At 50.6% G+C, this 24515-nt stretch overlaps 1 protein-coding gene across 5 annotated transcripts in view; it reads left to right on the forward strand.

The window, feature by feature from the left end:
• The window catches only part of Arrb1 (arrestin beta 1), an 80495-nt gene that overhangs the window by 42372 nt on the left and 13608 nt on the right, over positions 1 to 24515 (forward strand). For 2 of the 5 annotated variants that reach the window (XM_070034996.1, XM_070034997.1), the window contains exons 1-10: positions 9039 to 9285; positions 12101 to 12131; positions 13946 to 14006; positions 16161 to 16205; positions 16610 to 16806; positions 18514 to 18573; positions 19194 to 19261; positions 20885 to 21020; positions 22124 to 22208; positions 22889 to 22961. In XM_070034996.1, the coding sequence (XP_069891097.1) occupies positions 9230 to 9285; positions 12101 to 12131; positions 13946 to 14006; positions 16161 to 16205; positions 16610 to 16806; positions 18514 to 18573; positions 19194 to 19261; positions 20885 to 21020; positions 22124 to 22208; positions 22889 to 22961 (812 nt within the window). In that variant the 5' untranslated portion in view covers positions 9039 to 9229. Of the gene's footprint in view, positions 1 to 1847; positions 2538 to 9038; positions 9286 to 12100; positions 12132 to 13945; positions 14007 to 16160; positions 16206 to 16609; positions 16807 to 18513; positions 18574 to 19193; positions 19262 to 20884; positions 21021 to 22123; positions 22209 to 22888; positions 22962 to 24515 lie in introns of those variants that run through there. The other 3 variants (XM_070034998.1, XM_070035000.1, XM_070034999.1) reach the window with 2 other exon arrangements.

Consider the following 24515-nt stretch of genomic DNA (forward strand, 5'->3'; position numbering starts at 1 on the left):
GCCAGCCTTGAGCAAAAAAGCTTACGGACAGTGTCCAGGCCTTGAGTTCAAGCCTTAGGATTGGCACAAAAAAGTGGCTCACCTGGTATTGTATATAAGTTTATTTGAATTAGGGAAGGGGAACAAGAGAATGGTGAGACAAAGGGCAAGGGGGGAACCGATGCAACAACGACATACACAAGACAATATGTTGGAAATGATCTGTACAACTTGGGAGTGGGGATTGGGGAGGAGGGACAGTAGGAGAAAAATGAGGGAAGGGGTAGCAAACTTGACAAGAAATGTACTTATTACCTTACTTATGTAACTGTAACCCCTCTGTACATTACCTTGACAATAAAAAATAGAAAAAAAAGTAAAAAGACAAAAAAAAGAGGAAAAAAAGGAAGAATTATAATTGTTTTAAACTATATATATAAAAAAGTGGCTCGATGGTAGGTCATTAGCCAGTGAGTAAAAAATATCAGGTACCCAGTTTGAGACCTGGGCTAGGACTGAAAAAAAAGGGGTGGGGGCGGGGAAACATACCTAAATTACTACCCAGAGTCCAGCAAGTTGCTTTTTAGCAAATAAATGCTAAGTTGACATTTCCACTGTGGATTGATTTGGGCCTTTTCTTAGGGCCTGACCTGATTTAAACCTGGATCAGTGGCTCTCAGCTCTACACTGTATCCTGGACCCCTGGGCCTAGGTTTCTGACTCTTGCTCCTTGTCTCCAGACTAGGGGAGGCTGAGCTCATAAAAATTGTCAGTCAAGGGCTAGGTGCCCGTGGCCCTGCCTGTAATCCTACTACTCCGGAGGCTGAGATCTGAGGATCATAGTTTAAAGCCAGCCCGGACAGAAAAAGTCCCCATGATATTCTTATCTCCAATTAACCACTCAAAAACTGGAAGTGGAGCTGTGGCTCAAAATGGTAGAGCGCTAGCCTTAAACAAAAGAGCTCAGGAACAGCGTCTAAGCTCTGAGTTCAAGCATCACAACTGACCAGAAAAAAAAAAAAAGTCAGCAAAGCACTTTGGGGATCGATGCTAACTAATAGCAGTTCCCTGGAGCTGGTGTCAGGAGGGAAGACCATTATGGAAGCTACTTGGCCCAGGCTCTATGCTGGCACCTAGGGAAGGCCTGTGTTGTCCACAAAGTGGATCCTAGATGGGCCTCTCCCTTATGCTTCATGTCACTGTAGCCAGGGGTGGGTACCAAATAATTTGTAGTTAGGTAGGATGTGATGAGTGGCTATGAGGGAAATGATTGACATGGAGACCTATCCAAGACCCACCTTTGGTTGCATTGAGCTCTGGGCTGGGTGCACAGCCATTCCTATGCTTCTTGTCAGGGACCCCCAATCTCCCCATAGAGATCTCTGCAGAAATTGATGGCTCTAACTGGGCAGTCACTGACCTCTTCCCAGACACGTCTTAAGTATCGCAGTTCAATGGAGGGTGTGGGTGGGAAGTTGGCAAGGGGCCCTGTGCCAGGGTGAGTATAGGCAAGACTTCTTCCTTAAAGGAGAACCTGTCTCTGTATCTTAGGCTGAGCTGGTCTGGGAACTGCTGTAGAGGTGGCAGGGGCGGGGGGGCGGGGACTGCATCCTCTGGGAGCTCCTGGTCTGATGGAGGAGACATGGTCCTGTTCTCTAGGCGAGGGACCTATGTGTGAAGGAGGAACATGGCTCTGATCCCCGGGGACCACTTGTCACATGGAGGGATCAGTGTCCTCTTGTCTTTAGGCAGCTTCTTTCCCTAGGAAGGAGGCATGATCTTTGCCCAGTGGGAGCCTCCAGTCTGATGGAGGAGTGGTAGTCGAGAGAGCTCTGTTTGAGACCTGACTGACTTCCATCATCAGAAAACCCTGTCTGATGGAAGCGGCTTGTTTTTTTTGTGTCACTCAAGGAAACCCATTTGATAGCCTCTGTGTTTAGATCCTTTCCCTTGTCTGATTTATGGTGATAGTCAAGGTCAATAGGCACTTTATGAGCTGGGCAATGGGAAGGGAAGACAGAGAACTGTAGAGGGGCACTAGTGGGGGTGAGTTGAAAGGCTTCTTGGGGGAGGTGACTTGTGGTTCATCATGGTGAGGGGGCTAGGTGTGAAAAGATCTGCAAGAGGATAAGGGATAGAGGAACCGCTGGGCAAGGAGGAGGAACTTGAGGGGCCAGTGAGCCTGTCTCTATGCGGCTCATGCTATTGGGATGCAAAGAAGTCCAGGGAGACCCTCACCGTTGGCAGTCTGTTCACAGACGGAGTGCTGCCAGCCCAGAGACATCCGCCCTCCATGGCCTGAGAAGCCCAGAGGAGGAGAGGAAACAGGACGTGTATCAGGAACGCCTTTTCCTTTTCTTTGTAACTGACCCCTAACTTGGTTGGGACTGGAGAGAGAGACCTGCAGGGCTAGCCTAGCCTGATGGCTGCTGTCTGCAGCCCCCAGATCTGAGTTTTACAGGGTGGCCCAGTATCCTGGGTATCTACTGCCTCTTCTGCTGCTTCTTGGGCTGGCCCAGTGGCTCCACTGAATCTCAGACTGTCCTCTACAGAATGGGGTAAGACTTCCTGGCTACCTCTCCAGGAAGTGGTGGCTGTCTATCCATGCCGTATAGGATTTGCATATTATGCCTTGATCTCTGAGATGCTAGTTGAGCACTTCCTGTCTGCCTTATACCTCTGGGATGGGCCATGAGCATAGGGGAGGAGCAGCCTGGGGAGGAAGTTTGTTTGTGACTTGTCTGAGGAGTTGAAGGGTCTCCAGATTGCTGGTAGGTGTGGGATTAGATAGCATCTAACTGGCTATTTGGGTTTAGTGGTATCTGGTGGCAGCTGCCGTGGTCTGGTGGGTGGAATTCCCCAGGACACTGCTTGTTGTTGACTCTGGGAGGAGGCAGAGGCTGATTCAGCTCTGAGCATTGGCACAGATGGGGGTTGAAGGATGGCCTGGTTGGGTGCTCCTTAGGGGGAATGTGGAAATCCTCCTCCATAGAGGCTGGAGGTGAGGAGTGTAGGAAAGGGAAGACCTCAGAGGGTGAGGCGGGCGGGAAGGCATGGGAGTCTGCCGTCAGTCAGACTAGCTTCCTTCTGGTTTTCTTAATAGTCTAACCACCACTCTGCTGGGCAGAGGACTAGGGTGGGAGGATGTGTGTGTTTCTGTGGAGTGTGAACTGTGCACAGTGTGGCATTGTGGTTACATGGGGCACATGGCAGTGGTTAGTATTTGTGGGTGTGCTTTGTGTATGGTGTGGGGTGTGGGTTGTGTGAGATCCTGTTCTATAGGGCCCACAGCAGGCCAGCACTGCCCCCTGGGAGGGATTCCCTGGCTTGGAGCTTCCCTTTTTTACTTCCACTACCTCTAGTGTTACATTAGGATCCATGGTTACACTAGGAGAACTACTTAGCCTTTGGAAAAACAGGAAGGTGGAGGGATGGTGGCATCAGCCTGTTCTCCAGCCATGGATTTCACACTGCTGATGTACTGCCCTTAGGCATGGAGTTAGGCAGGGACACTCAGGAGATATCATTCCATAGTGTTCCCTCCTGAGACGCAGGTGCCATCTTTAATCAAGAGCATCCAGGGACATTCAGCCGCGTGTTTGGAAGTGACAAGATCAATCATGGGTTCCTTGTTCTTAATACAGTGGACTTGGTTTGTTGATGGGACTTGGATGTCCCAATATTAGCACAGTGAACACTTGGGATGGACTGGAGGTCTTTCACAAGGCATGCGTGTGTGGGTTCTGTCCTGTACGCTATGCAGATCATGTCTGACATAATCTGTCTCCCATTTCCCCTGACCTCTGCTGAGCTATGCACCCACCAGGCTCTGCCTAGAGGCCAGGCCACGGCCTCTAATTTATTGCTGTGTTCCGGTTCTACTCTCCTATACCTTGCCCCCTGCCTCAAACCTATTGGTTCTTTTTTTTTCCCCTCAGTCCTGGGGCTTGAACTCTGGGGTGGGGCACTGTCCCTGAATTTTTGTGCTTAAGGTTAGCACTTGAGCTACAGCAACATTTCTGCCTTTTTGTGGTTATTTGGGGATAAGAGTCCCACAGATTATTCTGCCTGAGCTGGCTTTGAACTGTGATCCTCAGATTTCAGCCTCCTGGGTAGCTAGGATGACAGGTGTGAGCCACTCTCACCCAGCTCATTGCTTCATTCATTCATTCAAAACATTTGTTAAGTGCCTACTAAGCATCAAGGAAAATAAGCACAGAAGGAGGACGCAGTTTGTCATCTGGACTGTGGAATCCACTTGGGAGAGTGTGTGCAGGTCTAGGTACACATGGAGGGGACTGTGGGAGGGAAGGCTAATGTGTGCTGGTGACTGGCATGGTTGGAGCCCGGTGCGTTCACCACGAGGCCTCTGCCCACCCTCTCACTATGCTTGCAAGGAAGACTGGTTTATTTGTGGGTCCTGTATATCTCTCCACCCCTATTCAGAATGTCCCAAATGGAGACACACACAGGGGACCGAGGCTTGCAACTCCTACAGGTAGAATAGTGTCCAGAGTTTTGAAGACTAATGGAAGGAAAGAAGGAGAGAGATCAGAAAGATGAATGGATGGGAGGGAGAAGCAAAGCCTCACTGGAGGCTAGAGGAGTAGGGTGGGGGGAGTGCTTTGGGTTTAAGTTGAAAGGGGTGAGAGAGAGGGGAGGTGACAGGGGGACTCACAGTTGGGAGAAATGATGGAGAGGACGGTAATGCGGGGAGAAAGAAGGGCAGGGCATAACTGGACATTTCTGGAATGTGGAGGGCTGTTCCAGACATGTTTTTTTTTGTCATCTGTGGGGCTTGAACTCAGGGCCTGGGTGCTGTCCCTGAGCTTTTTTCACTCAAGGCTAGCAGTCTACCACTTTTAGCCACAGTGTCACTTCTGTCACATTATCTTTTGTTCCCATTCCCAGGCCTTCTCTCTTGAGTACAGGGTGGGCAGTGCTAGCTTCTTTTTATTGCTTCCCTAGTAGGTACCAAGCTATCTAGCTATCTTCTGTTTATCTATCTTTAGCTATAATAAATATATTTTGCAGTACAAAACTCAGGGTTTTGCACATGCAAGGCAAGCGCTCTACTATTTAAGCCACTTCCTCACCCTTTTTTAAAAAATAAGTTTTTTATTGTGAAAATACTGAACAGGATTACAATTACATGAGCAAGGTAATGAGTACATTCTTTTTTTTTTTTTTCTTTTCTTTCTTTTTTTTGGGGGGGAGGGTCCGGTTGTGGGGCCTGAACTCTGGGCCTGGGCGCTGTCCCTCAGCTCTTCAGCTCAAGGCTGGTGCTCTACCACTTGAGCCACAGCACCACTTGTGGCTTTTTTCTTTTTGCTTATGTGGTGCTGAGGAATTGAACCCAGGGCCTCATGCATGCAAGGCAAGCGCTCTACCACCTTCCCAGCCATGAGTACATTTCTTATCAAGCATTGTTGCCTTCTCCTTTGCTTCCCTTCCCCCTTGTGTTTGTTGAAATAGGTCTCACTAACTTTCTCTGAGGTTGGCCTCAAATTTGAGATCCTCCTGCCTCTGCCCCTGGGAAGCTGGAATTACAGTGTGCCACCACACATCCCAATTTTTTTTTTTTTTTGTGGTACTGGAGATTGAATCCAGGGTTTCATGAGGTACCAAGAATTTATATTATCCCCCTTCAATGGGACAGATGGCATCTATCCTCTAGACAAAAGAGAGTGAGCCTCAGAGAGAATGGGAACTGGCCCAAGGACACTCAGGGCTCTGGTGGGGTCTCCTTGTATTTTCTGGGCTCTTTCAGTTTTCCCTTCCAGCCACTTGATCCTCAGAAAGGCTGGATAGGCCTCTAGGGCTGTCGATGGGCCCTCTGGTATCCAGCTGCCAGCCTGCTTAGTGAAGTTTTTCTTAGCATTTAATTTGCATATGTCTAGTTTCACAGGTTCGCAGAAAGTGGGCCATGCTTCTTTAAGAAACTCTCCCCTCCGTCCATGCTGCCTGGTGGCTGGTTTCCCTTTCCTCGCTCTGAACCCTCTGAAGATCCTCACAAATATGGATCATGGCTAGGAAAACAAAAAGTGAATGTGGGCTGTCTGCTTAGAAGCCTATGGGATGTGGCAGGGGTGGGAGGTGTCCAGAGCCCAGGAGCCTGATTTGGCCAGACCCACCCTTGCCAGACCCCATCCAAGCCAGGCCTGAGGGAGCCATGGTGGGATTGTAAGCAGGCACATAGAAGATGGGTTCAGCAGAAGGTAGGGTACCCCTCCCAGACTGCTTCTCAGGCGAATGTCTGAGCCTATGAATGAAACACTGCCTCCCCCACTCCCTGTCTCCCAGGCTTTGTTTCTCCATCTGGGAACTGAAGCAGGTGGTCCTGGGGAGCCAGGAGATCTGCGAGAGGGGCTGAGAGACAGGCATGGTGAGAGCACACAGGCGGGCGGCGATGCTCTGCCCCTGGGGCTGGGCCACCCGGCAAAGCAGATAAGCCATACACAAATAACTTTGCTGCCAGGGAGAGGGTGAGAAGGGCCCTCAGAGCCTCTTTGCACCACTGCCACCTGCTCTTCTCGCCTCCCTGCTCCCTGAAGGCGGTTCTCACACCCAGCAAAGTGGGTCAGAATGTAGGGCGGCTGTGTCTGAGAGCGAATGGCCCCTTGTGTGCTCCCTACCCACCCAGTGGAACCAGGACTGCTGCAGGGTTATGGGTAAGGGGAGTTTTAGAGATCTGAGAACATCTGTGTCCAGAATACACTAGTTCTAGCTGGAGATTGGTGGCTCATTCCTGCAATCCTAGCTACTCAGGAGGCTGAGATCTGAGGCTCATGGTTAGAAGCCAGCCTGGGCAGGAAAGTCCATGAGCTTCTTATCTCCAGTGATGCAGCAAGAAGCTGGAAGTTGAGGTGTGGTTCAAGTGGTAGAGCACCAGTCTTGAGTGAAAAAGCAAACAGAGAATGCACAGACCCTAAGTTCAAGTTCCAGTACCAACAAAAAACAAGAACAACAAAATGGAATACCTACAGTTCTGGCCAATTATCCCCTCCTCAAATGCCCAGGGCTCTCTTCTGGGTATGGTCCAAATTCCTTAGTCTGACATCTGGGACCCTTCAAGGATTCCTTTTTCTTCTGTGTTAGCTCAAGGCTAGACATAGAGGTCCTTCTACAACCTGGGGATGACAACTCTCCACTGTCTTGCCTCCTTCCTAGGGAGGCACCAGGGACCCACACCAGCTCACACCCCGTGGCTCACCACCTCCCAAGCAGTCACTGGCCTCAGTTGTGCTCTCTAATCCTCTACCCATCGTATTGTCACCGCTTCTGCACTTCTGTGTGTCCGTCAGGATTCTCTTTATTGGAACTGGGCACCTGTGGATCATACCTGTAATTAGAAGGCTGAGATTTGGAGGATCTGAGGTTGAGGCAATCCTGGGTAGCAAAGTTCACTATATGTCACTACTGTCTCCCCCCATTCATCTGAAATAAAAGTTGCACTAAACATTACTCACATTTTGCATCAGCTAAGAGAGCTGGCCTGCTCTCTTAGTTGCCAACCACCTCAGAAGTCTAGTGACTCTGCTGCTCTCTCCCTTATGCTATACATTTAGCATGCTGCAGGAAAGCTTTGGGATTAGGTTTAGTGGTGACTTCTCCATCCTGATCATTGCTAGTGACAGTGACAAGAGAGTGTGCTAGGCAAAAGAATACTTCACTCAAAGAGACTCACTTCCTAATTCTTAGAGCCCAGGAATATGGTGTGTGGCTAAGGGTGATGGTGGTTGCTGATGGAATTAAGCTTGCTAATCAGCTGTTTTTAAAAATAGGATGATTTTTTTGAGAATTCAGAAGGGCCTAGTGTAATCTCAAGGATCTTTACAAGTGAAAGAGAGGGAGAGGTGGTCACAATGCTACAATGTGAAGGTAGAAAAAGAATGGAGGCCACCAGACAAGGGACTGGGCTGCCTCTAGAAGCTGGAAAGGGAAAGGAAAGGGATATACCATTAGGCTTTGCAGAAAGGCACCGAAACCTGTTGATGTCTCAGTTTTACCCCAGTGAGGCCCATTTATTAACTTCTGAACCACAGACAATTTATGTTGCTTTATATTTAAAAGTTTGTAATAATTTCCTTTAGCAGTCACAGAAAAACATAAGCTGGGCACCAGTGGCTCACACCTGTAATCAGGAGGCTGAGATCTGAGGATCAGTTTGAAGCCAGCCTAGTCAGGAAAGCCCATGAAGCTCTTATCTCCGATTACTACTCAAAAGCCAGAAGTGGAGCTGTTAGCTCAAATGGGTTGAGTGCCAGCCCTGAGCAAAAAAGCTAACTGATGGACAGTGTCCAGTATCAGTTTGTATATGCACGCACGCAAACACACACACACACACACACACACACACACACACACACACACACACACACACACACACACACACACACGGGCATGGGGAACCAAGTACCAGCACTTAAAAAATGTGCCTGTCCGGGCTGGGAAGGTGGCTCAGTGGTCGAGTGTTTGCCTTGCATGATGAAGCCTTAGGTTTGCTTCCTCAGCACTACATAAGCAGAAAAAGCTGGAAGTGGCACTGAGGCTCAACTGGTAGAGTGCTAGCTTTGAGCTGAAGAGCTAAGGGACAGCGCCCAGGCCCAGAGTTCAGGCCCCATGACCTACCAAAATAAAAAAGGGCCTGTCCCACAGTGACATGTGAGCAAGTCTAACTTTACAGGTCTGCAGGAGTTTGATAGTCCCATACATCTAGGGAAACTGAACACTGATGGATATAGTCATATCTATTATACTCTGGCTACCTGAAGTGCATGGTTTGCATTTTCCATTCCACTCTATTCCATTCCATTAAAAACCAAACCAAGTTGATTTCATTATCAATCTACGGGGTTGTGACCTCTGCTTTCAAAAAGAACTATACCATAGGCCCTGTTCTATCCCAGCCTCATGGAACACAGGATACACCCCGGCCATAGTTGATTGGACCAGGGATGGGACACGTGACCTAAACGGACCAATCAGATTCCTCCCCTGGGAATTTGGAATTGGGCCATTCAGCCAGTTAGCAGCGGGAAGCTGAGCAAGAGGCAGAGTAGAAACAAGGTTGGAGAGTGAGTCACATGCAAGCCAAAAGGATGGAGGAGCAGAAAAGCTCTGAGTAAGCAGAGAGAGAGAGAGTAGTCCTCAGAGATAATGGAGCAGCCGCACAGACAGCCGAGCAGCTGGGAGAACATGCAGCCCCAGAAGGAGAGGTGGAGAGAGGGAGCTACAGCCTGAGGTTCCAATGGCTTCCCCGTTCCTGCCTTCAGCCTCTGCTCGTCCTGCCTGCGCATCCTTCCCGTGAGATCTTTTGCCTTCTAGTACCCCACCTTCTTCTACTGAGCTAACTTCCCTTGCTTTCTGTTCCTTGTCTCCAGGAAGCCTTAATCAGCCAGAATAAAGGCTGCATGTCCCTTTTGGAAACCCAGTTTGTGGGATATAGACAGGGCCAGAGGCTGAACCCAACCTATGTCCCATACCTAGAAATTGCTTTTTTAACCACAAGCTTGGGCAAAGCCGTGTATGTGATAGTACACATTTGGGGTCTGGGGAGACTAGGAACCCTCCACAGAGACCTCTTTTTCTGATTTTGTTGGGAGTGGGAGGCTGACGGAATTTCAGTGGTATGATGGAGTGGACGGGATGGCTGGGGAAGGACCACAGGTCGCCTCTCTGAGCCTCAACTTCCGCATCTCTGAAATGGGATTGTTGTCAAGACCAGCAGTGTTCTGGGAAAAATACTTAAGACCTGCCTGGCCAATGCAGCAGCTGTTGTTGTTTGAGGAAGCCCCCAGAGTCCCTGTTTCCTGAAGGTGATTGCCCGGGTGTTGATTAAGTTAAAGGCAGGACATCGGGACATCTCCCCACCCCCTTTCCTGCCCCTCAAACACCCTCACTGCGCCCCTCCTTACTCTTTGATTCCTTCCTCTTGCCTTCCTCTCTCCTGTCCTCATTTCCCCTCTTTGCTGTTACATTTGATGTTGATTGAAAACACCTGCTTTAGGAAAACAGCAGGGTTAGATAAAAAGTGCCCAGCCTCTGGAGGCAGATAGATAGAACTAGGTCTGGATCCTGACCTAGCCTCTAGCAGTCTGTGAGTTCCAGGGCAAATTACTGCATCTCTCTAAGCCTCCACTTAATAAAATATCCGTTCTGTAGTGGTGTTAGGAGAAACAATTAACCAACTCAAATGCTCTTCTTCCTCCCTGCCCCACTCCCTTCTTCAATACTCTTCTTTCTAGCCCAGCACAGGTGTCCCTGGGCACCTGTGTCCCTCCCAGTAGCCACTGGAGTAGCTTTCCCTGACTCAGTTCTTTGGGCTTTCAGGCATCTGGGGCCTCTTTCCCTCAGACCCTGAGCTCCCTTGGGCTGGAGGTAGATCAGAGCTGGGACATTTCGGGGTCCCTGGCACCACTTCTCCGGTCTCCTCCACAGACCTGGGCCCTGCTTAAATGAGCTGCTGGTTCCCCTACCGGTGTGATCTGTGTTTTTTCTCACTTTAGCAATTATCACACCCCAGCCAACTGTGGCATCTTCACACTCCCAACACTGATGAATATTGATGAGGAGAAGAACCAGGGGGCCCCTAGGGAGGAGGGAAAGGGCTGTGCCAAGCTCATCTTTGCAAGCAAGGCTTAGACCCATCTGTGGTCCCTGGGGGCCCCCAAAGTGGAGATGGGAAGCAGAGCCAGGGCAATGGAGGCATGTGCATTGCCACCACCCCACTGGCCTTGTTGGAGGGGAGGTGGCTTAGTCCTACCTGGGTGTTTATAGACCTCCTGCTCCTGGTGAAGGATTGGGGGGGGGCGCACACATCCTGTCACCTTCCTGAGGGCTTCTCCCTCTTTTTGTGTTGGTTCCATCTTTCTCTGCTGTGAGTTCCTCCTCTTAATTCTGCCTCTTGTTCTGTCTTTTATTTTTACACCTGTGTCTCTTCCCTTCTTCTCCCCTTTCCCTCCCTCCCTCTCTCTTTCAGCACCTCTCCTTACCAGTTAGGTCCCTTTCACTTTTCTTCTCTCCCTCCCAACAATTATTCTGAGAAAGTCTGGGTTGGATGATGGTGAATAGGGAACAGATACAGCTTAGGACAGGGTAGGAGGGACTGTAGAAGGCAGGTGCTCTGCGGTACACAGGCATGTGCCCTTTTCAGTTGACTCCTTCATTAATTCATCCATTTGTTCACCTAATAATTATTGAATGCCTGCCACCTGCCATTCCTAAGGCATCTACTGCAATCAGGATGGTTGGGGACAAAGACACTTCATCTAGTTCTGGTGATGCAGGCATGCTAGCAGAGCGGGGACTGGCCAGGCCTGAGGTAAACAAGCAAAGCATGCTGGAGGTTGGTGGCTCACGCCTGGAGTCCTGCCTACTTGGGCAGTTGAGATAGAAAGATGTGGTTTAAAGTCAGCCTAGGCAGGAACTTCTGTGATACGCTGATCTCCAATTAATCAGCAGAAAGCTCAAAGTGGAGGTGTGGCTCAAGTGGTAGAGTGCCAGCCTTGAATGAAAAAACCATATCAGAGTACAAGTCCCTGAGTTCAAACCCCAGTACTGGCACAAAATACACACAACAAGCAAAGCCTGTGGCAGGTTGGGGCTGGGGCCAGGTGGGTGTGGCTGAAGCATCATATAAAGCAATGGGGAAAGCATCTATTTGGAAGAATCCCAATGAGCCACGAGGGCTGGGGTTGCTGGGGAAAGGCTCTGAGGCAGAGATCAATCTCCCTCTTGGATTGACAAACAGCAGCAAGGCTGGAGAGAAATGACTAAGAGTCACAGGTATTGCTGAGGTGATGCCAGGAGAAGGCAAGACCATATCACAGAGACCTTGAGGGCGCTTGAGGCTTTTCCTCAAGTGAGACTTGGTGACAACACCATGTGCAAAGCGGGCTGCTGAGTGAGGGCTGTGTGTATCCTGGGAGGGTTCATAGTGAGGATGGCGGCCGTGCAGAGTTATCAGTGCATAAAGTAAGAGGCAGGTAAGCTGGGCCCCATTCCGCTCTGTACCACTTTCCAGGCCTCTCTGTCTGTGATTTGGCCTCTGGGCAGCCTGTAGCAGCCTCCCCGGGCAGAAATGCACTAACCCTGGCCTTGTCTCTCTTTCTCTCCACAGTGTGTTCAAGAAAGCAAGCCCCAATGGAAAGGTGAGTGTGGGAGGCCGTGCACAGCAACTCCCTGATCCACACTCAGCCCTCTTGTGGGCCAATAGAGGCAATAGTGAGGGTGTCCCCGGGGAAAGGTACAGCTCTCTGGGGGAGGAGCAGCTGTTATTTCCTGTCAGAATGCAACACAGCTCTGTTCTCAGGAGCTTCCGTCCAAACCAGGGTTCAGGGGACTCCCTCTGGAAACTTTCTGTCCAGACTTCAGGGAGTCTCATCTCTGGCTAGAGATTGATGGCCTGTTGGCAAGAGACGTCAGTGTGCCTGTGAGAAAGAGAGTTCAGTCCGATCAGAGGAAATAATCTTCCTGTGTGAGAGGCCCTGGCGTCACCTCATTATCCAGAGTGGCTGCCAGAGCCCATGCCCTTTCCTTCTCTCCACAGGCTTTAGGCTCCATCCTGTTTTGCTGCCAGTTCAGCAAATAGATATTACTGGCCTCTTTCTGTGCCAGGTCTGGGGTGGCCCGGAGGGGACTGGGTATACTGAGATGAGTCAGTATAGTCAGTATATATACACAGCCAGATAGCCAGGACTGGCCATAGATCAGTCACTTCCATGTAAAGGACCAAGTGTGAGATACAGGAACCTAAGAACATCAGAACCCAGTGGGTTCAGGCATGCCTGATCAGGTAGGATCAGGCCTGGCTTCTTCTAGGAGGGATTCATTTCTAGGCAAGGTAAGATGAAAAGAGCCTTCTAGGCAGGAATGGAAAATTGGAGGGGGCTGGAGGCATCTCAGGCATTGGAGCCTAAGTGCCAAGAGGGAACAGAGTAAGCAAGTAAGGACTAGAGCAGCTGCAAGGCTGGGTCACAGCAGTCCTGTGCCCAGGTATAGGAGTCCACATCGCCTGATTATGTGCTTAGAACCAGCTATGCTTCTACATTTTCCCTTTTGTGCCCACAGCAGACATTACTAATCACCTTTCACCCTTTCCTGCTTAGATTCCTTTTCAATCCAGGGCCTGAAATAGACCTGACTAATCAATCTCACTTTCTGCTCAGAGTAAAATTCATTTATCATCCTTATTCTCCAGGCACAGATGAGGAACTCTTAAAGGGTTTTCAAACTGGAATGTGGTAGATTTGTATTTTAGGACAAGCCGTGTGGCTGAGAACAGCTCAGAAGGGAGTTTCCACTGTCAGCAGTGAGCATCAAGGGGCTGATGTGAACCTCCAGGCAAAGGGGGCTGTGGGAACAGAGAGGGAGGGGTTTGAGAAATACAGCAGAGCTAGAATTGCCAGGACTGAGGGAGTGGGGAGGAATACTTGGGAATCTAGGGTGATGTTCTGGGTGCATCTGGAATACCTGCAGTCTGGCTCCAAAAGGAGGGAAGTAGCTCTTCAATTGCTCAGTGCAAGTCCTCACATGAGTGGCTCCCTGCCATTGTTTAGGGAGGAGTCAGTGAAGCGCTTGGAGCCAGGACTTGCACCTGTGTGCCAGTGTCCTGTGGAGCCCTCCCTGAGGAACCCAGCCCTCCTGCTGAGGGGCCTCTCTTGCCCTTTGGTGCTTGGTGTAAAGACTTCCCCAGGCCTCAGTGTCCTCATCTGTAAAATGGAAAACAGCAGCAACTCCTTCCTAGGGTTTTGGGTAGAAGAGGTACTGGAAAAACTTTCCAAAGCCTTGCTCTTGTCAATGTTAGGGTTGGGATGGAGATCAAGCCTTGTGTGTAGTTCTAGCAAGGACCGTGGGTGGGTCTAGGGTGGGTCTAGCAGCTCTGGGTGGTGGACTTTCCTCTGAGGCACAGATAGTGCCCCCTGGCCTAAAGCTGCTAACATCCCCTGTGCCTCTTCCTCCCTAGCTCACAGTCTATCTGGGAAAGCGGGACTTTGTGGACCACATCGACCTGGTGGACCCTGTGGGTGAGTGCTGGAGGGCTGGAGTGGGGTTGAAGGGACTGACTCAGGCCTCAGGGAAGAGTGCTGCTCTCTCTAGGGCCTGGAGCACAGGCCAGCCTGGCCTCCTGCCTCACTCAGAAACTGTCTTCCAAGTAGCTTCTTCCTCATGGAACCTGACCCCTCCAAAACATGACTGAGATGAGGAATAGAGAGGATGTGATGATGGTGAGCAAGTTCAGATGAAGACATTGGAATGTAATCTTGGTTCCAGAGAAGGTGGCCAACCCCACCCTGTCTCTGGCGGCTGTGTGTAGGGACAAGCGTGTTGTTTCAGAGCTGAGGAGACAGCACCAGGGCAGAGACTTGGGGGACCCTGTGGCCCGTGCACAGAGCCAGGAAGCTGTAGGGAGGGAGGCTGGCTTCGCTCTAGGCCTTTCTCTTTGTGATCTGTGCAGGAGAATCCTGCTTTTTCTCTCAAGCCCTATCTGGGTATTTGGTGACTTTCAGAAGTTCAGTGTCCCCGCCACCCCTCCCCTGACCTCTGCCAATTTCTGAGGAAAATTTACTTCCTCAGAGGAAGTGAGCCCATAATCTGGTATTTTGCCTGTGATCAGCTTTGAGCTGAAGTTTCCAGAGAGTTCTGATGCCAGGGCTGAACACAGTCATCTGCCTACTCAGAACAATAGCAGAGGCTGGGGCAGAGGGAGGGCAGCAGGGGACCAGTTTCCCTAGGGCACCTGCTTGATGCCAGGCTGCCTGCTCAGCCCAGCCACCCAGAAGGCTGTGGGGTACTACCTAGGGTTGATCATATGACACACAGTGAGATGTAGTCTGTCTACCATGACACTACCTTCTAGCTCAGGTTCCTGTTCTTGGCCACCCCATCAGTCCTGGTCCCCTGGCCTGGCTGGTGTGAACATATTCCATCAGACCTGGCTTTCTTCTACTGGCCTCCAGAAGGAGATGTCCATCAGATATGTGAGCAGGCTCCTGGATAGGGTTGGGTACACCCCTAACTCCCTGTCCCTAAGTCTGCCTAGGATGGTTAGCTTGGGACCCCCCCAGGGAGAGAGAGATGGAGTATTTGGGCAGAGATGAGCTGGGGATGCCAGGTAAGAGTGTGGCCCCTGAGCTGGTATTCCTGACCTCCTGGGGTGTTGAGCAGAGGATATCTTTGCCCAGCTCTGAGCTCTACCCCCAGGGCAGTCCTGGTAAGGGGCACCAAGGCCCTCTCCATCATGCTGATGCATACCAGCCGCTGGGCTAGCCCTGAACATGTGGGACATACTTTATGTATGTACCCACCTGTCCCATGTAGGTCATATTCCAAATTCAGTCTCTGAAAACCTAATTCTGTTTCTAAGTTTGAGGTGCAGTTTGTTTATTGGTGAATCTGACCTAAACCCATATATGGAGCTGGGTTGAGTCTCAGCTTCTTGGCCAGAAGTGTGTCACTTCACCACAGGGACCTGTTCTGAGACATGCATCATCAGTGTTTTTGTGGTGTGAACGTGATCATAGTGTGATTGCAGCAAACTAAGACAACCAGTGATGTCATTAGGCAATATGTTTTATTGCAATCTATTTTGCTTTTTTTTGAAATTAGGTGTCCATATGTAATCCACACTAGCCTGAAACTCACGATGTGTCCCAGGCTAGGCCTGGAACTTGGGATCCTCCTACTTCAGCCTCCCAAGGGCTGGGATTGCAGTTATGCATGAGTGCGCCTGGCCCTGGACATATATAGGACTGTATGCACAATGTGGGTCTTCAAAACATACTTGGCACATAATTGTGCTTCCCCACAGGGGCAGCGGTGGCTTTGATAGAGCGATGTATGGCCTGCAGAGGGCTGTGTGCATGGGGACATATTGCCAGTTTGCCTCTCTATGATTCAAATCATTTGAGTTCCAAAGGATAACGGGTTTCAGGCCCCTAGAAGACGAAGAAACAGGTCCAAGTCAATGCTGAGTCTGCTGCTGGCCTGCAGGGGACAGAGTGCGGGGCTTGGTGCACATCAGACTGGGAGGTTGGGTATATCACTTCTGGGTGCTGGCGTTCCCATTTCTTGTGATGCTGTTGGCTGGGCAGGTGTTTGGGCTTGGCTGTGGCTGGGCATTGGGGCTTGGCTTTGGAAGGTTAAGTTTGGGGATCTCCTCACTCTTCTGTTTCCCCTAGATGGTGTGGTCCTGGTGGATCCTGAGTACCTCAAAGAGAGGAGAGGTAGGCTATGGTCCCCATCCTCAGCAGGCAAGGCCCATACTCTGCCTATCGGGCCTCCCCTCCAGGGCCTCCCTGCCTCCCAGGCAGGACCTTGGCTTATCTTATAGCCTTGTCTTGCCCATCCCCACTGTGAAACCTTTATGTGGAGCCTCCCACCTATCCCCACTTTAGGAGACCTGGTCAACCCACCCCTCCCCCTCTACCTCCAGCACTTTCTCAACAGTATAGTATGACCATCAAGGCTCAGGTGCCAGCAGGGCAGGAGTTAGGGTCTCATTTTACAGAGGAGGGGGCTGGGCCAAGGCTCCCAGGCTTGGCCAGATCCTTCCCTGGGCCTCTCCATATGCCTAGACTAGAGTGGATAGAGGAGGACAGAACTGCTTCAATGCCTCTGCTCCCCACAGTGTACGTGACGCTGACCTGCGCCTTCCGCTATGGCCGGGAGGACCTTGATGTCCTGGGCCTGACGTTTCGCAAGGACCTGTTTGTGGCCAACGTGCAGTCCTTCCCGCCAGCCCCCGAGGACAAGAAGCCCCTGACGCGGCTGCAGGAGCGCCTCATCAAGAAGCTGGGCGACCATGCCTACCCCTTCACCTTTGAGGTCAGGGGCCCGGCCGGGTCACCTCTGGGAAATGCTCACGGTGGGCACATGAGCAGGGAATGGCTGTTCTGTGTTACCCAGCAACTCCTTCGTGTGTATTGGGCACTGTCATACTCTCTGTTCTCTGGCTACTACTGAGGACACCACCCTGGCCTATGTGCTATTATTGTTCAACCCTTCTGCCTCCAGTTCACTGGTGGGAGTGAAGGGGTCCCACTGGTGGTTGTGGAGAAGGACAAGCCCGGTCTGGTCCCTGGGTCATGACATCTTGTCTCAGATTGGCTGCCTACTTGTCCAGCTTCAACATGGCTGCCAAGGAGGGATGGCACAGTAGTTTCACCAATGCCTTTCAGTTCCCAGATTCTCAGATTGAAACTCTCTGGGATTCAGGTCATCTCCCTCGTCCCCGCTTCCCTGAAAGCAGAGAGGAGAGTGGGGATCAGACTCCTCATTCCCATGCAGATGTGTGAGTTCTCTGGCTGCCGTGACAAATGACCACACATGTGTGATAAATATGCCAAGCAAAACAACCCAAGTTGATCGCTTAACCTATCATTCTGGGGGAGGGGGGTGTCACAGGGCTAAAATGGGTCTCCTGGGGCTAAAAGCAAGGTGTTGGGAGGGCTGAGCCTTTGGAGGAGAATCCATTTCCTTGTCTTGTCTAGCTTCCCATTCCTTGGGGACCGCATACCTTCCTTAGCTCATGGCCACCTCCTCCATACTGAAAGTCAGCAGTGGTATGTTGAGTCTTTCTTATCTGTCTTCGCTTGGCACAGATTCTTCTCCTCCCCTTCTTCCTTGCTTCCTCCCTTTCTCTGTCCTTCCTTTCTTCCCTCCCTTTTCCCCCTCCCTCCCTCCCTTCCACCTTTCTTCTCTCCTTCCCTCCATCCCTCCTTCCCTCTTTCCCTCCCTTCTTCTCATTTCTCAGGGTCTCACTGTACAGCCCAGGTTGGCTTGTGGTCCTTTGACTTCACCTTAACATGCCTAGTGTTCTATTTCCTCCTTAATTAATTTTTATGCCCATCCTGGGGCTTAAACTCAGGGTCAGGATATTGTCTCTTGAGGTTTTATTTTTTGCTCAAGGCTAGCACTCTACCACTTGAGCCACAGCCCCACTTCTGGCTTTTTGGTAGTTAATTGGAGATAAGAGTCGCATAGACTTCCTGACCAGGCTGGCTTTGAACTTTGGTTTCCAGGTCTCAGCCTCATGAGCAGCTAGGATTACAGGTGTGCGAATTGGCACCCAGCCTGCTTTATCTTTTTCAATGACCCTGTCATTGCACTGGACCCATCAGGATAGTTCAGGTTAACCTTCCCATCTCCAGATCCTTAACACAACTGCTAAGTCCTTTCCTGTAAGGTAAGGTTTAGGGGACTGGGACATAGACACCTTTAGGGAGCCATAGTTACTTTACCTCAGTAGACATCATGAAAGATCTTTTCCAACATTGCTGTGAGGCCAGGGATTGAGTAAACCCTTGAGATGAAAAAAAACAACAGCACTGAAATCTTTGGCCTTTTGTTGGGGCATGGTGTGGCACAGTCCAATGGGGAAGGTGGTCTATTCTAAGACCCTCTAATCTGATGGGGGAAACACAGCCATTCTCAGGGGTGCTGATGTGTTTGAGTGTGAGATGGGTAGTGGGTGTAGGCATGGAGGGGGACACAGTGGTGGTGTGATGGCAGCTCATTCTGTTTTCCGCACAGATCCCACCGAACCTCCCATGCTCAGTGACATTGCAGCCAGGCCCTGAGGACACCGGGAAGGTAGGTCACTGCAAGAGGGGTGTCTCAAGTCCCCAGGTTCTGGGCTTTTTCCCCAGGAGAGGGGCTGTCTACCCAGCCCACTATCCCTGCTCAAGCCTCCTGGGCCTAGCCTGGCTGGTCACACGGGGACTAGCAGTCTCTTCAGGTAAGGTGCCTGTCAGGTTGGGACCTGCCTGATTCCCACTCTGTGACAGGAGTCACTCTGGCTGAGGACCTGCATCTGGCCTCACATAGCTCCCAGTACGGAGGGGAAACTGAGGCTCAGTAAAGTGTGACACTACTAGTAGGGCAGGCTCCAGGCCTCTAAAATCCCTTTGTTCTTTTGGGGTGGGGGTGGTGACTAAGCACCCCAGTACAGGGTCTGCATCCAGGGTGCCCAGCCCTGCTGCTGGTGGCAATTTCTATGGCTCCAGGTGCACAGCCTTGGGAGCAGCTTGGTGGGAGAGGGAGAGGGAGACAGAGGGAGTGTTACACTGTGGCTGGGCACAGGGGGTTCGGGGCCAGGTCAGGACTTGGTGTCCCATCCAGAGCTCTTGTTTGTGAGATGCTAGGCCAGCCAGCTGTGTGCTGGGGGACCTTGCCTTTCCAAGGTCCTGTGGTCAGCAGTGCATCCTCCACAGGCCTGCGGTGTGGACTATGAAGTAAAAGCCTTCTGTGCGGAGAACCTGGAGGAGAAGATCCACAAAAGGTGTGCAGGAGTGAAAGACAGGAGGGAAAGTCCTAGGAGAGGTGGGTGAGGTGGGTGAGGATTAGCTGCGTGCTCCAGCCCTGGCACTCTGAGAGGGCATTCTGACAGGCTGGTAGGTCCTGAAGAGTATCTGGAGAGGTAGCCTCAGCCTCACAGCTTCCTTCCTTCCCTCCCTGCCCCTGCTCCCCTCCCCTCCAGACTGCAGGCCTTTTTATTTTAGATTCAGATTGTGTTGAGTGTTCAGCAGGATGTCTCCAGGCCATCCTCATTACCCTGTTGGTCTCCTAGGAAACCACAGGCAGGACCAGTGTGTCATAGAGGCCTCTGAGCAAGAGAGGGGGAGTGGAGAAAGTGAACCCACTGAGGGAAGAGTGTGAGAGAATCAGACTTGTCTCTAGCTAGCTGGGGTCGGTACTCTCATAGTGCACTGACAGAGCCCAGGCTGGCTGGGGGAAAGTATCTGGCACTGACTTCTCATGGCTGTCTTTCCTGGGCCAGGCCCCGCCCCACCTCCTGGCTGCTAGTGGTGGTTCCCAATCTCAGTGTCCCTGCTTCTGACCCCAATTTTTAGAGGAGGCCAAGGAGGGTTCAACCACCAATTCAGAGGAGTGGGCTGAGTTTGCCACCTGGTGGTTATAGCATGCATTGCAGGCATTATCAACAGCAGCCTGGACAACTCCCCGGTGGGAGCTTCCTTTAAGGCCTGAAACCAGGGAGGAAGGATGAGATGTATAGATGCGGGAGGGAGCTGGACCAGAGCAAGGGAGAGGAGGTAACTTTCAGACCCACTGTCCTCAGCCCACCCAAAATGAGACATCATAAGATCACAAAGACTCACTGGTAATAGTGATGGAGTAGCCATGATTTCTCAAGAGCTCAGTAGGTGCCAGAATGTTGGGAAGGTATGGGCCAATTTCATCCTCACAGTGGTCCTAAGAGGAAAGTGTACCACTGTACAGACGAGGAAACTGAGCCGCAAGGTTAATTTACTCAAGGTCAGAGGGTAGGTGAGAGGAGAGGAGCTAGGAGCATGACCCTCGTAGGAAGGCCTAGAGAGTGCAAACAGTTCCCTGTTTTGTTTTTGTTTTGTGCCAGTCCTAGGGCTTGAACTCAGGGCCTGGGCACTGTCCTTAAGCTTCTTTGGCTTACGGCTAGTGCTCTACCACTTGCGCCACAGTGCCACTTCTGGCTTTTTCTGAGTAGTTTATTGGAAATAAGAGTCTCACAGACTTTGCGCCACAGTGCCACTTCTGGCTTTTTCTGAGTAGTTTATTGGAAATAAGAGTCTCACAGACTTTCCTGCCCAGGCTAGCTTCGAACTGTGTGTAGTTGGGATTACAGGTATGAGCCACCAGTGCCTAGCTAACAGTTCCCTTTCTTGCCATTGCTGGATACCAAGCCACAGACCCAGTGAAGTTCCAGCATGGGATGGCTTAGATGGAACAGGAGAGAGTAGAGTTGCCAGAGGGTGACATGGCTCCTAGGCGAGGCTCTGCAGTTGGCTAGATTTGATGGTAATGGAAGCTATGCCAGCCTCTTGATCAGGAGAGGGACATGGGGATCACAGAGAAAGAGAATGCAGGCGAGTGACTCTGGCCATCTTTCAAACTGCCCAATCCTTAGGAATTCTGTGCGTCTGGTTATCCGGAAAGTTCAGTATGCTCCTGAGAGGCCTGGCCCTCAACCTACAGCAGAGACCACCAGGCAGTTCCTCATGTCGGACAAACCATTGCATCTAGAAGCGTCTTTGGATAAGGAGGTAGGAGTCTGGGCCTTGGCTGGAGGGAAAGGGGGAGGCTGCATTCCCAGGCCTCAGTCATAGATCCCACTCTCTCTCTTGGCATCTGGGGACTTCTCAGGACAGAGCTCTGTCCCCAGCCCTGGGACCACAGGACTCAGATAATCAAGACCTCTCTTGGAGGCTTAAGAAAGCCTCTCAAGGGGCTGGTTGGGTGGCTCAGTGGTAGAGTTCTTGCCTTGCATGCATGAGGCCCTGGGTTCGATTCCTCAGCACCACATAAGCAGAAAAAGCTGGAAGTGGTGCTGTGGCTCAAGTGGTAGAGTGCTAGCCTTGAGCTGAAGAGCTCAGGGACAGTGCCCAAGCCCAGAGTTCAGGCCTTATGACTAACAAAAAAGAAAGCCCCTCAAGGCCAGGCAGAAGCCTAAAGTGTGCAGGTGGCTTTGGACTTTCCAGAAGTACTTGTCTTTCTCCCCTTGTACCAACTGCCTGCTTTGGGTCAGCTTTTACTGATAATGACCAGCCAGGAGGCGAGGGTACAGCTAGGTGGGGCATGCCCTGTCATACCCTACTTATCCCTGAGCAATAGGGCGCCAGAGCCTGCAGAAGGCAGGGAATGCTGATCTGGCAGACTGATGCCAGCTGTGAGCGGCCCTGCTTGGGAGTGAACTCTGCTCATTCTTGGGGACAGCTGCAGACCAGTACCTGGTGCACAATGCCACTGAGACTCTTCAGTGAGGACACAGGGCTGGCTTCCTCAGAGGGCTGGGCAGTCCTTCCTCCCCGTCACCTGCTTCTTCCACAGCCTCCCAAGTCTCAGGCCACTAGAGCCTGCAGGGACTCAAGACTCAACCTCATTGAACAGAGGGAGAAACTGAAGGTTATGTAACCCACCCAAGGTCATAGGGCCATCACCACCAGCATTGCCATTGTTACTGTTAACTGAGAACAAAGGCTAATATGCTTGGTGGCTTCAATGCCACCTTGCAGTGGGAGACAGTGGCAGAACTTGGGCCAAAGTTAGAATAACCAAGGTTTGGGAAACCCCCAGGAGGGTCTTTCTTCCTCCCTCTTACTTTGAATGTTGGTGTCCTCCTTGTCCACACTCTCCTTCTGCCTTCTAGATCTATTACCATGGAGAGCCCATCAGTGTCAATGTCCATGTCACCAACAACACCAATAAGACAGTGAAGAAGATCAAGATCTCTGGTACTATGGGTAGAGAGTCAACTTGGGGGGTGGGCAAGAGGGAACCCTTACAAGAATTATGATAGCCAAAATCTTGCTTCTTTAAGGTTCTGTGGTAAATTGGGTATAGGGGCATACATCTTTAATCCCAGCTATTCAGGAGGCTAATCTAGGCAAAAGCATGAGACCTTATCTAAAAAATAAACTAAAGCAAGAAGAGTTGGAGGTATGGATTAAGTCCTAAAGTGCTTCCCTAGCAAGCATGAGGCTCTGAGCTCAATTTCCAGTCCCACTCATTCTACCTCTCCAAATAGAAAACCAAAAAAGAGTATAGACAAAAAAGTACTGCCCTCAAGAACCTCAAGCCCAAGGTCTGCTGTGAGCCAAGAGGTTTGGGGGCTTTCATGGCCAGTGCTCTGGGCTGCTTGTGGACAAGCAATGGGTTTACTGTTCAGCTACGTCTCCTCATACATTTCCTGGGTCCTGGGAAGTTTCCCCAGGAGAGACAGAACATTTTGGTTATGGAAGGGAATGAATGGTTTGGCAGCACCCTCTTGGTGGAGGATATGGGTGATCCTACTACATAAGTGCCTACAGGTGGACTTTGGCCATTGCTGGGTGCTGAGAATCCCTCCCTTGGCCTAATAATCCTCCTGGGAGCTTCCCCTGGCTCACATGATGGCTTCCCTCTCCTTCCCCAGTGCGCCAGTATGCCGACATCTGTCTCTTCAACACAGCGCAGTACAAGTGTCCCGTGGCCCTGGAGGAGGCTGAGTAAGTGCGTGTAAGCCGGACCCTGGGTGCATGGGACTGGGTGGGAACAAGAAGTTCTGGGATTAGACATAGTCCCAGGTGACTCCTCTCCATCTACAGAGGGGGCTGTAGCTTTCCTCACCATTCAGAGAAGATGGTATCAAAGAGCCTTTTAGAGCTAGAATCCAGGAAAAGACCTAAACCCATATCAACAATAGCTAATGAGTGGAAGGGAATCAGGGTTGTGGAAAGAGGATAATTATCCTGTCGCATACACTTGGGTTGGAAAGAAACAGCTGGAGCCTCTGGGATTCCTAGGAGCCAGGGAAAAAAGGGTAAAGCATTAAGCACAAGTCTTCCTTGTCTGATCAACTGGATCACTCAGCTGGTGGATCCCATCCAAAGGGTTACACGTGGTAGGGTAAAGAGTAATTATACAGCAACCCAAAATAGTCTGGGTTTGGGAAAGTTATTGTGATTGAAAAATGAACTTAATTCCTAGCTTGTTGGCAGCTAAGGTGTGAGATCTGAAAACAAACATCTTTATTTACTGAAAGGGAGTATACACACTCATTGGATTAGAAGACACACTCATGCGTCTCTCCTGGCCCTGAAAAAAAAAATATATGAGATTGTACTTTATGTAGTTTTGTGTAAATATGTATTTACACTTAATTTCAATGTATTTTTTGTGACTCAGAAACATTTTAATGTTTTTAATGATGTTGGTGGCTCACTCCTGTAATCCTAACTACTCTCAGGAGGCTGAGATTTGGAGGACCAAGGTTCGAAGCCAGCCCAGGTGGGAAAATTTGCAAGACTCATAGTAACTAGCAAAAAGGCAGGCTGGAGGTGTGAGGAACAAGTACAGGGCCTTGAGTTCAAACTCTAGTTCTGGCAAACAGTAATATCTATTTGTTGCTTTAAAATAAATATGAATGCTACAAGACATGCAAGGAACAGACCCAGAGTGAGTAGAGCTGGAGTCCTGCACATGCGCAGCATGGCCAGCTGGGAGAGGAGCGGCTCATACTGAATGCCCACAGTCTCCCTCACTGCTCACAGAGCCCTGCTTTCCTCAGTGTATAGATGAGATGTGGCTTGTTCATCTCACAGAGCTAGAGGGAGGCAAAGCAAAGCCTGGACTATTCCGGCTCTGGCCCCCTGTCTGCTTTCTGCTCCTGTCTTGTTAAAAGGAAGGAGAAACAGAGGAAAAACAAGTAAACATTGAACCATCAACTTATCCCCATACATGAATAGATATGTGATAAAGCAAGTAGTGTGTGTGTGTGTGTGTGTGTGTGTGTGTGTGTATGTGTGTGTATGTGTGTGTATTTGGGAGGTGGAAAGATACATTACTGGGGTTTGAACTCAAAGCCTTGAGCTTGCTAGGCTGGTGTCTACCACTGTAGTCACACATCTAGCCTGGCTTTTTGTTGGTTGTTTTGGAGATGGAGTATAGCAAATTTTTCTGCCTGTGTTAGCCTCAAACCATAATCCTCTAGGTCTGACTCCTGAGTCAGCTAGGATCACAGGCATGAGCCACCAGCACCTGGCTATAAATACAGGTGTTTT

The sequence above is a fragment of the Dipodomys merriami genome, unplaced genomic scaffold (genome assembly GCF_024711535.1).
Source record: "Dipodomys merriami isolate MVZ:Mamm:240054 unplaced genomic scaffold, mDipMer1.0.p SCAF_25, whole genome shotgun sequence".
NCBI lineage: Eukaryota > Metazoa > Chordata > Mammalia > Rodentia > Heteromyidae > Dipodomys > Dipodomys merriami.